At 33.8% G+C, this 14175-nt stretch overlaps 1 protein-coding gene across 6 annotated transcripts in view; it reads right to left on the bottom strand.

Moving 5' to 3' along the window:
* Nucleotides 1-1690: 1690 nt before the first annotated feature.
* Nucleotides 1691-14175, bottom strand: part of LOC117204830 (neurotrimin-like) — a 302498-nt gene continuing 290013 nt past the window's right edge. For 3 of the 6 annotated variants that reach the window (XM_033442605.1, XM_033442603.1, XM_033442601.1), the window contains one exon: nt 1691-4379. In XM_033442605.1, coding sequence (XP_033298496.1) covers nt 4228-4379 — 152 coding nt within the window. In that variant the 3' untranslated portion in view covers nt 1691-4227. Of the gene's footprint in view, nt 4380-13684; nt 13809-14175 lie in introns of those variants that run through there. The other 3 variants (XM_033442602.1, XM_033442606.1, XM_033442607.1) reach the window with 2 other exon arrangements.

Consider the following 14175-nt stretch of genomic DNA (forward strand, 5'->3'; position numbering starts at 1 on the left):
GAGCTATGTATAATTTTCATAATTTATAACAGCTCACATCTCCATATTTAAAACATTAATCCATCTCCCACAAGTATACGTTTCAAGCCTTATTACAATATCAAAACAAAATACGTACAGTTATATTATTTAAAATAAAAGAAAACGAATGAAATATATATAATTTTTATAACTTATAGTCATGTGCATTTTTATTACATTCTCATCCATAATAAACTAATGATATCTTTAATATTTTTTTTCAATAATCAATTTCATAATATGAAATAGAGGAAGATAAGCAAAATGACGCCACTTTCCATGCAAACCAGTCATCACGTTCATATATTTCGAGAAAGGTTTAAATGTGCCTTATCATTCTCATTATCGTGGGCAGCAACGACACGCGTTATTAGAGATATTCTGCAAACTGGACATTAGCGCAGCCGTTGTGGGTTGAAATGTAGACAATCGAACTTGTTATCTCATTTGCATATCGGTTTCATTACAGATGGAAATTACTCGCGCGTATCCAATATTTCAAGGGACATTACAACACGTCACGGAGTTTCGAAAGATTATTACGTTATTACGGGACGCTGAATTTCCGAGAGCTGATTCGGTGCAGACCATTACCACTTTCCTGCTCTCCCTCTTTCTCTCTCTCTTTCTCTCTCTCTTTCTCTCTCTCTCTCTCTCCTCCTTTCTCTCTACTGTTATTGCGCTCCATACGGTTTGCTTTACTGAGGACGCAAAGGGATTGTAAGATGGCAGTGGTAGTGTACCGTTGCAGGTCAGCCGTGAAAGCTCTCGCAAAGACGCGAAACTTGTCCCAAATGTAAAATATTGTTATGGTTGTACATTCAACGAATTGCGTAACTTGATCATCTAATCGTTTCTATTATTGGCTGATTAATTGATACTACTCTATAATTCCGTTGTTGCTTCCTGTAGGGTTTCCTATGTCTTTATTTCGACAAGAAAGCACGTCATATGAAATAATGGAGTATTATTTGATGACCAATGCAAAATATTATATTCGATATAATATCACATGTTATATTCCAATCATGAAATATAACAATTAAATTCCATTTGTTTGTTCGGTTTTTTTAAAAAAGCCTGCAATCTAAAGATCTAAGAAAATTTATTTCATGCATTTTGTTGTCGTATTGCTATCATACTGCAAAATAACCCTCTTATGAAGACTCAAATTGCTTAAATAAACACACTTACCTGCTACTGATTCCTCCATAATCTTCGAATTATCGCAATTTATTTTGAATATTCTAAAATTCTATTCTATTATATAGATAAATATCTATCTATTATATAGAATATTCCAGAATTAACATTAACAACACAACTAGAAGAAAGATTTTATATATGTATTGTAAAACAACAAAAAGGAAGACTCGACTATAATAAAATAATGACTTCAAAATATTTAATATAAATTGATGAGCTTGAATAACTGAACAGTGATTTATAATGGCAGTCGTGTATTCGATTTATTAAGATATTCAGTCCGACAATTTCACCATCTATTTCTAATGCTCGTTTTACGGATCGTTTTTCGATATCCGGTTGTAACTCATAAAAATCGTTCGACATAGTGAAACCATCGGGCATGATACATTAATAACGTTATTATAATAATTCAATACGACATATCTATAATCGCTGTAGCCTCGACTCGTATTTTTTTTTCTTTTTTTTTTTTGTTTTTCTTTTCTACTGAACGATGTTTCTCATACGATCATCGCCATAACATTTCGTACGGTCGCTGTAATACGCTATTCACAACACTTGCCTTTTTGCACTTTTTTTGCATCAACAATCGCAGCCTCGAATCATCACCGTGATTAATAGACGACGATTCAGATTAATCACAGCATAACGTATCTACAATATTTACAGAACAATCAATCGGCAAAGACGCGTTACGTTTCTTTCTCGTGCTTTATACTCGAGTTCCGTACGGAACTCTAATAACATGTCAAAATGCCACACAGCTCTTTCGAACATATACACTTCCATTTAAAAAGTTTCGAATCATCTAGCAATATCAAGTGACAGACAGAATGATAAAAACGAAATGACCCTCTTCTTGTGAATTTTATAAGACTGGAGGATTATTTACAAGGATCCTATGAAAATCTTTTTAAAATAACTGAAATTAAAATGTAGAAGTTTCATAGAAGTCACTGTGTTACTAAGAAGTAAGATTATCCGAAAAGATATGAAAATTCGTTTCGCAAACGAAAGAACGAAAACATTGACGAATTCTTCTGATAAAAATGGGCGATTCAAGACTTTCCAAGTGCACTGCATCTACACTGTTGTTACCAGATCTACGTTAGACTCGAACGAAACTCGAAATAGACTTCTGTGAACTTGCATCACAAAGGTACAAAATATCGTTTAAAGCTTCTCCTTATTTGGTATTTACAGAAAATTATGCGAATCAAGAGTAGTAAAAATAAATTTGTTCATGCAGAAGAAAGCAAAATGGGTCAAGGATTCTATCGAAAAATGGCCCATGTTTCATTAATTGATGACTAATTTTCCTGATATTGTTCGCTCTATAGATCGTTAAATCTACTTTAAGTCTCGTTAAAGCTAAAAATATTGTCATCGACGTGTAGCCTTGCAGGAGGACCACGAATTCTCTTCGCTAATGCGTAATTGAAACTGAAACGACGAAGCTCTCTGCACGAAGACACCGTCGTCGATGATTCGGGGCTACGCAACATCATCATCATCATCGTGTTTCTTCGCTTCTAGTATGCAATAACTCACACGATTTTTATCTTAAATCGCGTCGAATCGCATTCGCGAACGCGTCCGCAATGTTTACGTATGTACGACTAGCGTTTTGTATCAGTGCATGCACGTTTGCGCCAGTCAGAAACAGCTAATGATGAAACCTAAGAGCGCGTATCTCAACACAACTACGATTCGATATATTATGTATATTATATGTTCCTGTGTATATAATGGATAATTATGCATTTTTCGTTTATTCTTTCATGCGTACGTATATATCATTACATGTACCGAAATACAGTTGTGCCTTGTTCGCTCGACTAGATTATAACTAACGTCATCGTGTTACGAAATGCATCGATGAGGACTCAATGTTGACAACTGGTTGTTCGTTTCACGAGCTATGAGATCGGTTTTACGGATGGAAAGTACGTAAAATCGTTAGAAAATAATTTTTCTTCTTGTCGAACCGAATTGATTTACGTACTTTGTCATCCCATTTTTTGGACTTACTACGATTCAGAACAATTTTTAATTATTCTCGTTCGATGATAAAAGAAATTTTTGTCCCCATGATACAAGAGAAGTATGTGTTTGGTTTTACAAAGAGGAACATTCGTCTTTTTAACCAACGTGAACGATATAACGATAATGAAATGAACGCGAGTAACGATTGAACTTTACAATGGAGAAGAATATCTATAGAACGCTGAATCATCTTGGAGAATCGTGAAATCAATGGTATTTACATAGGTAAGAAACGAAGAAACTCGTATAGACGAGTTCGTAATACTACAGAACTAACGGAACTACTCGAGTCGTTTCGAGGCCAGTGATTCTCAGCCGCCTCGGGAAAATTCGCGACACACGTTTGATTATAAAATTCGGTTTTGGCGGAACACTTAAAGCGATAACGCGTTATACCAGACGACACAACCGTCGAATTTCTTGCGGAACATCAATGTGTCGCGTTAATATCGGCTGAAAACCGTTGGCGTAACCTATTATCATACGCAATCAAATCCTTCTAGTCGATACGAAAAGTTCTACTTTTTCGTCTCTTTTCTTTGTCTTTTCTCTTTTCCTAAACGCGAATACTCGATTCACACATGACAAGAGAGAACGAAGTCTTTTCTCGAATGCAAAGATGTCGCGCGCCACAAAATCATCGTCATTCATAAAAGCCTAGGAATTCCTTCATACTCACTGTAAGTATACTTACACAACATATCATATTTATATTTATTTATTTATATATATTTATTTATATTTATATATATATTATATATAATATCCTCTTTTTTTTGCTCTCTGTATACGTCTACGTTTAGTATGAAAATAATTTCAAGCGCGTCTTGTCTCGTCGCACTCGTCCATCATCCAGCCGAAGCCGGCGTACCGGAAACTGGTAGCCGTCTCCGGTCTGGTCACCGTCCAATAAACACTAGAACTGGAAGCCCCGTTCCCGCGACGTGAGAATCACCTTCTGATGGCTGGAAGTAGCAGTGACAGCAGACTCACCAAAAGATGAAGAACGAGTTGAGCCCGATGGGAAACGCCCGGACTTAGGGCGTCGACCGGAAGCTCGCCTGGCGGCCTCATCGATGGCGGATCGTAATCTCTGTCGTAATCTGTAATCAAACAAATCTTCTTCTGCACGAATCTTCCAACGATCGAAATTTTATTTCTATTTTTATTTCTCATTTCTATTAGCTTTCCAATTTGAATGAATTTGTTATTGCAGCGATTTCAGATTTGAAGAATCGAAGTTTAGTGCATATGAATTTTTATATTTTTAAGATATGAATGAGTATGTTCTTATGACAGTGCAGAAAAATACATTTTTTTGTCAGCGATTAGATTTTCGATCTCTACGAGTACAGCGCTTCAAGTTTTAATTAGTGCAACGAAATTTTATCTTTTTGAGAATAATCTTAAATAGATATGGGTTTTTAGATACAGTAAATATTTGTTGACTGTAAGATTACTTCTAAATTACAGTTGCTTCAATAGAATCATTTGGTGTGAATTGCACGTTCGACTCTGTGGCTTGTCTGATCATACGTGTCGTATACTACTTGTATCGTTTTAACCAACCATTGATACCCAAATATCTATAACAACGAAAATATTCAATTTGCAACGCAAATTGTAAAACATTTGTCCTGTTTAACAACTCTTAATGGTCTAGCTACCAAAATTTTAAATATTGTGATGAACATATAGATAATAAAATTCTTATTAGTAAATCAACCGAATGGATTATTGAAAGTTTTATTTCTCTATTTAGTCTATAACACCTATAACACAGGACTTAACATTTTTATTTGCAGTAACAATTATGAACTGAGTTTAGTGGCATTTGATATAAAGGCCTCTTTTATTTACGATATATCGTTCGATCTCGTGAAACAATTTTGTTAATTTCATAATCAATATATAACATATAATTTCGTATAATAATTTTAGATTATTAAAAAGTCTCTAGGCCAACTTAACAACAATATTCAAGGACACGATATTCGAGGAATTAATTGACAACAGCTCAGTTCTCCTGGTCTCCAAATATTACATAGTAACATCTGAAACGCGACAATTTTGTTCGTTCGCGTAAACACAGGCGCGGTTTGTATTTTCTCCATAATGTATTAAATTGTTATTTTCTAGAATCAACTCTGGATTCCTAGCCAACAAGAATGGTACTTGAGAGGGGATAACAGAAGCACGTAGTGAATATGTGGAAATGAGAATGCAACAAAACATCCCGTGCCCGCGAGAACATGTTGCGCGAATAATAGAGAGAATGTTCGATTATAATGCACCTGCTGGGTAATCGAACGTTTGGATGGTGATCGTGCGATCAATGTTGATAGCATTCTGAAAGGATTTCGGTCGGACAATACGACGGTGATTCGAATTTCATAGAGAACGAACGCGGGAAACCAATTCGTACCCTGTAAGTCCGAATCTGAATAGTCTTGGGAACAATCAGTTTGCAAAATGCCATCCTCTTACGAAACAGTAAATGCAAGCGCTACATACATACGAAGAAAAGTAGCATCGTGAGCTTGAAAAAGCAAGAGAAGCTAGTTTTCGCCTATTCCATTGTGCTGTATTGCACAAAGTCCTTAGAGTCGATTATTTAGCAAATAAAATGCAATTATTATTGAGCAATACAAAGTACACCGACTCGCGAAAGTATTCATCTTTTGTGAATGTATTTTGTGAGTTATATGAAATGTTTTGAAATTTTATCGACACTGTTGCGAGATTCGATTATCATAATTATACTGTTAACGTTTGAAAATATATATGGATATTATAAGATATTTAGAGAGATTAACGATTATCCATTATGTTAATAAGCTCTGATATTCATTCTATACTTAAGATGGAAAAGAACTCTTAAAATTTAAAGAAGGCATTAAAAAAGACTCTTGCAATTTCTGTCTATATGGTAAACTTAACAAAATTCTAAAGGTGGTCACGATATAATTAAAAATTCTTTTAAACATAGAATGGTAGAAATTTACATTGACATGAAGAAAAAGCGAGAAGTGTAGTGGTCTCGTTGATGAAATGAAACAACGCCAAAGATGCTGTGTATATTGTGTGTTCGCGAATACTTAAGAGGGTACGATGTGTAACTCTTTCTAGCCTGAATAGTTTCTCTCAAATGAAAAAATATTTCCCTGCGTATAATCATTAAGTTTTCTAAAATGCAAGAGAACATGTAAGAATTGTGACAAAAGAATATTTCAAGATAAGAAATTTTAAATGAATAAACATGAAAATTTAAATGAATTGAATGAATTATAAACGCTCAATAAGCTAATTATTCAAATGGAATTGCATGATCGAAAAGAGTCAAAAATCTAGGGAATAATGGGTTACTTTTCGTAAGTATTACTAGATTCTATTAGAATCAATAAACGAGGAAAATTTTCCGTTTAGTTTGAATAGCAAGATTGTCACGAATCACTATTTACAGATTTCCTGTTGTGAGAATAAATTACCGTTTTGCTACTGAATAAACTTTTTAGGACGTTCCAGACTACTTTCGATCAATAGAAACTCCCGATTTCCAGTATGCAAAATTGTTTTCGAATTCAACGAACCGGCTGCGTGTATTTAAACGTCGGTGATTTAAAACAATCCAAAAAGCTCGCAATTGAATACTAGCTTTGTGTGTTAACTATAGAATGTTAAAAAAATAAGCATCTCAAAATTTAGAAGCTATAATAGCCATTGAATGAAATGAAAAATGCTTGAACAACATGAAACTTAAAATCAATTCTTCGAGAATAAAATGTAATTATAGATAATTTACACTGTTAGTTTTGGTACCATAAGATGACCATTATTATGATAAGACCATTGTTAGTTTCATCAAAATCAACAAAAAAATATAGTAAAGGCACAAAATTTTAATTTTTCTTGCTGAAAGAAACGTTTAGCGTGCTCTTTTTACATCCTAAGACGATCTTTGCAAGTGTGAATTATAAATCAACGTGTGTATACTTATTTTCTGTTAAAGAAGGACGTCTGACACACACACATACCTTTTCTACTTGCAAAAATTTTCAACATACAAAAATATGAAATGAAATTATTAAAGTTTAGAGTACAAACGAAGATGTTGTCTGACATATATATTCGTTTCTCGTCTCGTTATTAGGTTACAGGATAACATTATTAAAATTTAGAAGAATACGAGATAAAGGTATTATGTAGAATAAATAGTCGACTGAAAAACTTAGTGCAAAGATTTTAACATTCATTGTTTGAGCACGAAATGTTGCACATATTAAAAACGGCGAAATTTATAGACAGCTTCGCAAATTACATACTTGTCCTTCCAGCGTTGGAAAGATAGAATGAATATGGTGGTAGATGTTTGCGGATACGTGAGAATTGTCCTATAGAACGGTCGATATTTCAACAACGAGTGAAATATATGTGCGAGTATGAGAATAGTCGGATAGAGAAGATAAATACAAGGAGTTGCCGCGGATAATACGAAGGGTGGGCGAGAGCTCGACGCTCTTCCGCATCTCGGAATTAAATTCGACCAAATTCTCGGAATCTCTAGGATATTTGGTCTGTGCAAATCCCTTTTTAATGAGATAAAAGGCTCGCCAGCGGAAGGCTAAATAAATTTATACTCCATTAGATATCATCCAGCGGCTGTTAAATTGGACTGATTCAGTGACGTATGTAAGCAATAGATCGATCAGACAATACGTAATTATACATACTGTGTATGTGTGAATATATATATAGTATGTCTTAATATTCTTCCAATAAATATCATGGAACGAAGAAATTAGTAAATTATAAAATAAACAAATTTAACATAAAGTTTAACATAAAGTTTAACATAAAAAAGTTTAACATAAAGATTATGAAAGCGTGAATAGTCAGGTATTGTTAGAAACTTTCAATCAATTAAATAGTTAATTAAATTAATATTACATTATCAAAATGTTTTTTACTATTTTAATGCACAATTTATTAACATCCACGAACCGTATTATCCGAGTTTTCGACTATCTGAGACAGCTTCGATCCACATCACATCGGATAATCGACTCTACTGTATTTGTCTATGTATGACTGTAGTAAATGGAACTGAAGAGATAACGAAATGCAAATAAATCCATATTCTCTAGCTCGTAACGTAAAAGAAAAATTTATGAAAATTTGGTTTTGCGAAAAAATATGAGTGTTTCTTATTTAATCTTCTTTAATGCAAACTTTTTGAATGGTATTTTTATATTTTTATCTTTTATAATATATAGGGAAATGTTTCTTTATAGTGATCATTTTGGACGTTCTATAAATTTTACGTTTCATTCAAGTTGTACTTGGATTTCATAAACATTTCTAGCCTTTGCAATATTTTAATTAACTGAGCGTTTTCCTGAAACAGAGAAAATAGTTCAAATCTTTCGCATTTCTTCGAACTCCCAATGTTGGGTATTTGTGTTGTTGACATAGTCCAGATATCGTCAAGCTTTTCTTCCTTAATAAAAATATCATTCACAGGAAACTATGCAAATATTAACAAAGACTAAACGTACATACTTTTTAAGCTGGTGAAATCACTTCAAAATATTTTTCATATTACCAAATCATTGATAAGGTAATTCGAACGTTTGTATAAATAGTGAATTATAAATATAATCAAAATTAATCTCTTTTTGATTATCTCGCATAAATTATATTCTACTTATAAAATATAAAAATGTTTCTTCAAAATCCATTACTGCAGAAAAATATCAATTAACTAATTCAAAAATTCGATCCAACTTAATTCATTCACATCGATCAAACTTATCGCTTAAAATGCTAAAACCTGCATCTAAAGCGTCGTTTCCAAATTTACCCTGAAACCACAGAACCACGAACTTCGCCGGAACACTTACCACAACACCAAAATGACTATTCATAGTTCCGCAGAAACCAAACCGCGATTAAGATCGAGTTTGAGATTCAGATCGAGTGTTTAATACCGCTTAAAACGTTACTTGTTCTAAAATATTCTTTCCATCGAATTCACTCTAACTAATATCACTAAAAATTTTAGTGGCTACGAAAAGTATTCACTATACGCGTCTTATTTTCACAGTATCAGATTTTTACACTCAAATAACACGAAATTTAATATATCAACTTGGGCCTAAATAATTACCGTGTAAATAATTAGTATATTAGCTTAAATAATAAATCATAGGATGATACTTGTTATTTGATTACTTTAGTACCATCCCATTTATTTTTATTATTTTAATGTTAGCTGAAAAAATAAATGCAGTGTGCAAATATTTTTTTTATAGCCGCTGCGAATAGGAAACGTTAAAATCGAGAATGAATGGCTGAGGCAATCAGTCAGAGAAGATGGCTGCCATTTTGGAATCGAGTCTGCCGTCGAATTACAGAATTCTGTGGAATTTGATGGATCGCGATATGGCGGGCTGGGAAAACAATTTATTAAATTATTCCCTTGGGTATCATAGAAGGCGGGTTGCGTCGCAATAAATACGTAGTTTATCGCCGAGTTCGATTCTTTTTTGGCACAGTCTCTCTCTCTCGTTCAATTTCGCCTCTCGATTGGATTGGCCGGTTGTTCTAAGTTTTACGAACCAGGTCCATGTTGGATCAACACCGCCACCTGTGGCGCTAATACAAATCCGGTAATGTTGCCGGCTATGAATACATGAATATCAACCGGGAAGAAGTCGATACATATGTACGTTTACTCCTGTTAACCCGGCAGCAACCTCGACCTGCATACAGGTATCGCACGAATGGAAACCAAGCTGTTTGATATGTAGTCAACCACGTATATCTGTGTCGAACATCCTCTAGTATGAAACGATTTAATCTCTTGTTTTGTGTATGTATTTTGTCCTTTTTGTGATAATCTGATGCACAGGCCCACGAAAGCAATTGAACGCTTCTAAACACCTTTTACGAATACATTCTGTGTATTATACGAGACACTTTGAATTACTGTAATGAAACAAATTTAAGAATATACATAAAAGCTATAAAATATTCGATGCAAGTATATATTTTGTAGGGAGCACAAACGTATTTAAACAGTGAATTGTTTATTACATTCATAAAACTGAATATTCAATTGGATCATATTTAACTCTTATTAAACTGTTTAAAACGGCTATTCGTGCTGTATACCAAATCTTTACTAAACATATGTTTGTAGCGAGTATCTTGTTGAAGTTTCAAGTTCGACTAGTATGATCATGACATAGTCATGTCTCATTACGATGACAATGAAATTTCGAAATGTTTTATGTAATACACATAACATAAAAGTTTTATATGGCAAGTGTTTGAATACCTTTGTGCTTTCGATATTCTTTCGATATTTTTCCGACCGCAAATTTCTCATCATATAGGTTTCGGTTGAGTGAGAACTCTCTACGAATCAATATCTAGCAAAAATGCTTTATCGTCGTTATTAGAGAAGCGAAGTAAAACACACGTATGGCGGCGAGGCTCGGAACGAACAAGTTTTCTTATTTGAAAACCGATCGGGAAACAATCGTCGCGAATTCCTCTGGAGTAGTTCCTCGTTCGCTTTGGCTCGGTCTTCAGAAATGGACGTCGAAATCGCACGTCCGCCTGGAAAAAAGTTATTCCCACCTACGAGTAAATTCCACACTGCGCGCGTGACTTTCCGCACGGACAGCGACAGACGAACCATTTTCCAACACTTTAACAACGTCTTTACCGGTCCTCGACCACACGATTTCCTTCGCTTCTTTTCGTTCGCTCCGATTTCGTGACAGAATCCCATCGATTGTGGCCATCACGCGACAGCCAATTAACTTAAAGGAACTTTAACTGGAATAGCTGGAACTAACATGGTAATAATTGCCGGGAACTGTAGCAATTATTTGGCAAATTTGCGGTGAATTCGATCCTTTGAGAATTGTGTTTTATCGCTTTTGTCGAACCAAAAAGCAATTGATTTGAATTCGAAGTGAATATGAGAAAAAAAGAACAATTTTTTTCATTATGACGTTTACTATGCAGCTTTTGCAGGAAACGTATTATCTTAATACCAGGTGATCAAATTTTCATTAAAATTTTGGAATAGTAAACTTATCATGTGAATAATGGTACCAACATTTTTTTCTTTTACAAAATCTCCGTACAGACTATCTCATAATAAAAAATGTATTCTGTATGCAGATATTTTAGTTTAAAGATTAGAATAGAACAGTTCAAATACTTTCGTAGGCCATTGTAAGTTCGCTTCAGTTTCTTTGCAATAAGTTCCACACTTTAATCGTTGATAATTCTAACATTAGATAATATTTATCGTTTGAATTAACAAAATCGCAATCATAAAACTAATCGATCATCGACTGTACAAATCATTAGATTAATTTAACACGAAATAATTACGTTCTTCTTTTCTGTGAAATTGGTTTGGGATCGAAGCGAGCTCCAATCAAGAAGGAACAGCGGATCGATACACGTTCGTCCAAACTTTCCTCCGTCACGTCACGACATTAGGATAAGCTTCTTTGGAATCGAGGAGAGAATTGGCTGGCATGTCGATCGACGCCTCGAAGAATACAGATCATAAAAGTTTGTACAGTATAAGAATCAATTCATCGGCAGCCACTGGTTGGCCGCCCTCGACTTCCTGCACGTGCGACGGATGTCGATCGATTTAACAAATGAAGGCGAGAAAGAGGCTAACAAAGAGAGTTGGCGGGAGGAAAAATAAAGAGAAGGATAGAAAGACGGAGAAAGAAATGGGAGAAATTCAACGTTGCCCGTTTCTGCGTTTCACCAAGCGAAACCAGTCGACGGCCGCGGGTCAACGAAACTCGTTTTTCATTAATTGAAAGTAAACTTTGAGAAAGGGGAGTCTCCCGCCTCGGCGCTTCTCAGAATCTTTCAGCAAAGTCATTGAAACTGAGTTCGAAAAGTTTAACGTCGGTGCCAGTTGCTGCCAATTTATTGGCATACGAAACGAAAGTGCCCTCGGCAAGACGTTTTATCTACCACCCCCGCGATGTTCATGAGTATTGAGACACCTACTGCTTTTATACGAAATGTGACAATTAATGTAAAATGTCAAGGAAGCGATCAATCGCACAAAATTTTCTATTTCAAATTCTACACCTATTGTTATTTAAGTACTTTATTATTATTTTACTTGTGTTAAATTATCGATAACAAAGAAGAAAATTTGCGACGTTTTCACTGAAGGTCGCATAGGATAGACATAAAGTTGCAATTTTTGAAATACATATAAAATTTATATTATAAAACTAGTATTTGGGATATCAAACTTTTCATGACCATTCTCGAAGAAAATGTTGTGTACAAAAAATTCACGTGATAGCATCCTATTTATTTTCTGATGTTAATATTTGACTATCTTTTTTAGTTAAATCACGTGTTAGATCATTTTTAATTATATTTCATTCGAACTTCAACCTTCCCACTTATTTCCAATCGCTCAGCTTATTACATACAGCATAATTATTCGAAAGAAGCGAATAAAAGTTCTCTCTTCATTGGTCATACTTAGTACGCACGTAATTTTACATTAATGCATTATTTCTTCGCGGAATATTTAGACTTTTAATCGATATTCGAAATTTAACGCTAGTTAAACTCGCTGGATTGGTCTTCTCATGCGTATTCATAAGATATTACAACGTTCAATATTCATAAGCTATGCGATACTTTAAACGGCACCGACTGGAATCAGACCAGCAGCCGTAAGAAAATAAAACCGTGGAGAAAATTTGTCTTCCGACTTAACTACCAAGCCCCATTTTAAATGGAATTCGTTCTATACCTCGTGTCACACAGTAATCAGACGAAGTTTTCTGATCAATTATAAAATTCATATTTCCTTACATTCCTTTCTTACATCTCAACAATTTGAATATAAATTAAACCAGTAAGTTGTAATTTGTATGTGCAATTGTTTTAATAAAAAATTTCAATTTATGAATAAATACATTTCTAAATAAATATTCGTGCTATAATGTGGAAATTTAAAAAATATAATATTATAAAATTAAATATTAAAGAATTAAATTAAAAAAGAATTGAATAAAAGAGATATTAAAATAATTAATTATTAAATATGAAATTGTAAGTGTGCAATGTTTTATCTGAAAGTAAAATATTCTTGTATATTTCCAGATACTTTAGGATAATAATTGAAGAACGTTTTTTTAGGACTGATCGATAAATTCTAATAATTAAATTATCATAGAAATAAAATCAGTAAAGTCTTATAATCTCCAGATTGAAACAAAAGTCGACTAACACTCGTTAGAATCTTTACTCTATTCAATTAAAATAAAATGAACATCGTATTAAAAAGTTTGGATACTTTTTGCGATTTCATTCGATCAATATCTGAAGTAGGGATTCTTGATATAAGACTCTCGAACTGAAGTGAAAGCACTTACTGTGCGCTGAAAAAGAAGTTCATAGTAGTGCCAACTATTGTTGATGTCTTTGGGCCTGGAGTTTCTCTCGAACTAGCACGTCTGAAAAGGACTTTCAGTACAATTTCAGCTCGCAAATAGATATACGAACATGTAAGTTGAATGTATGAGAAAATATCGATATTTGATGAGTACAAATTAATTAGCAACTTCGGTGAGATCAGTTTTCCACTAACACTTGCAATCTCCTATTACTTAGAATAGTACGTTAATTGATATCAGGATATCTGTCCGTGCAACTTCAGATCGTACTATTTTCAATTATCTAATAAAAAAATCCCGAATTTTTAACCAGAAATAAGAATATTTGGTTCAATTTTTGAAAGTCTCTTTTTTTATGTATAATTTAATATTTCTACTATTCATCGCACCAAAATAAAGAAAACCTATGTTTAAACGAGTAAACATC

Source organism: Bombus bifarius, unplaced genomic scaffold (genome assembly GCF_011952205.1).
Source record: "Bombus bifarius isolate JDL3187 unplaced genomic scaffold, Bbif_JDL3187 scf7180000007984, whole genome shotgun sequence".
Taxonomy (NCBI): domain Eukaryota; kingdom Metazoa; phylum Arthropoda; class Insecta; order Hymenoptera; family Apidae; genus Bombus; species Bombus bifarius.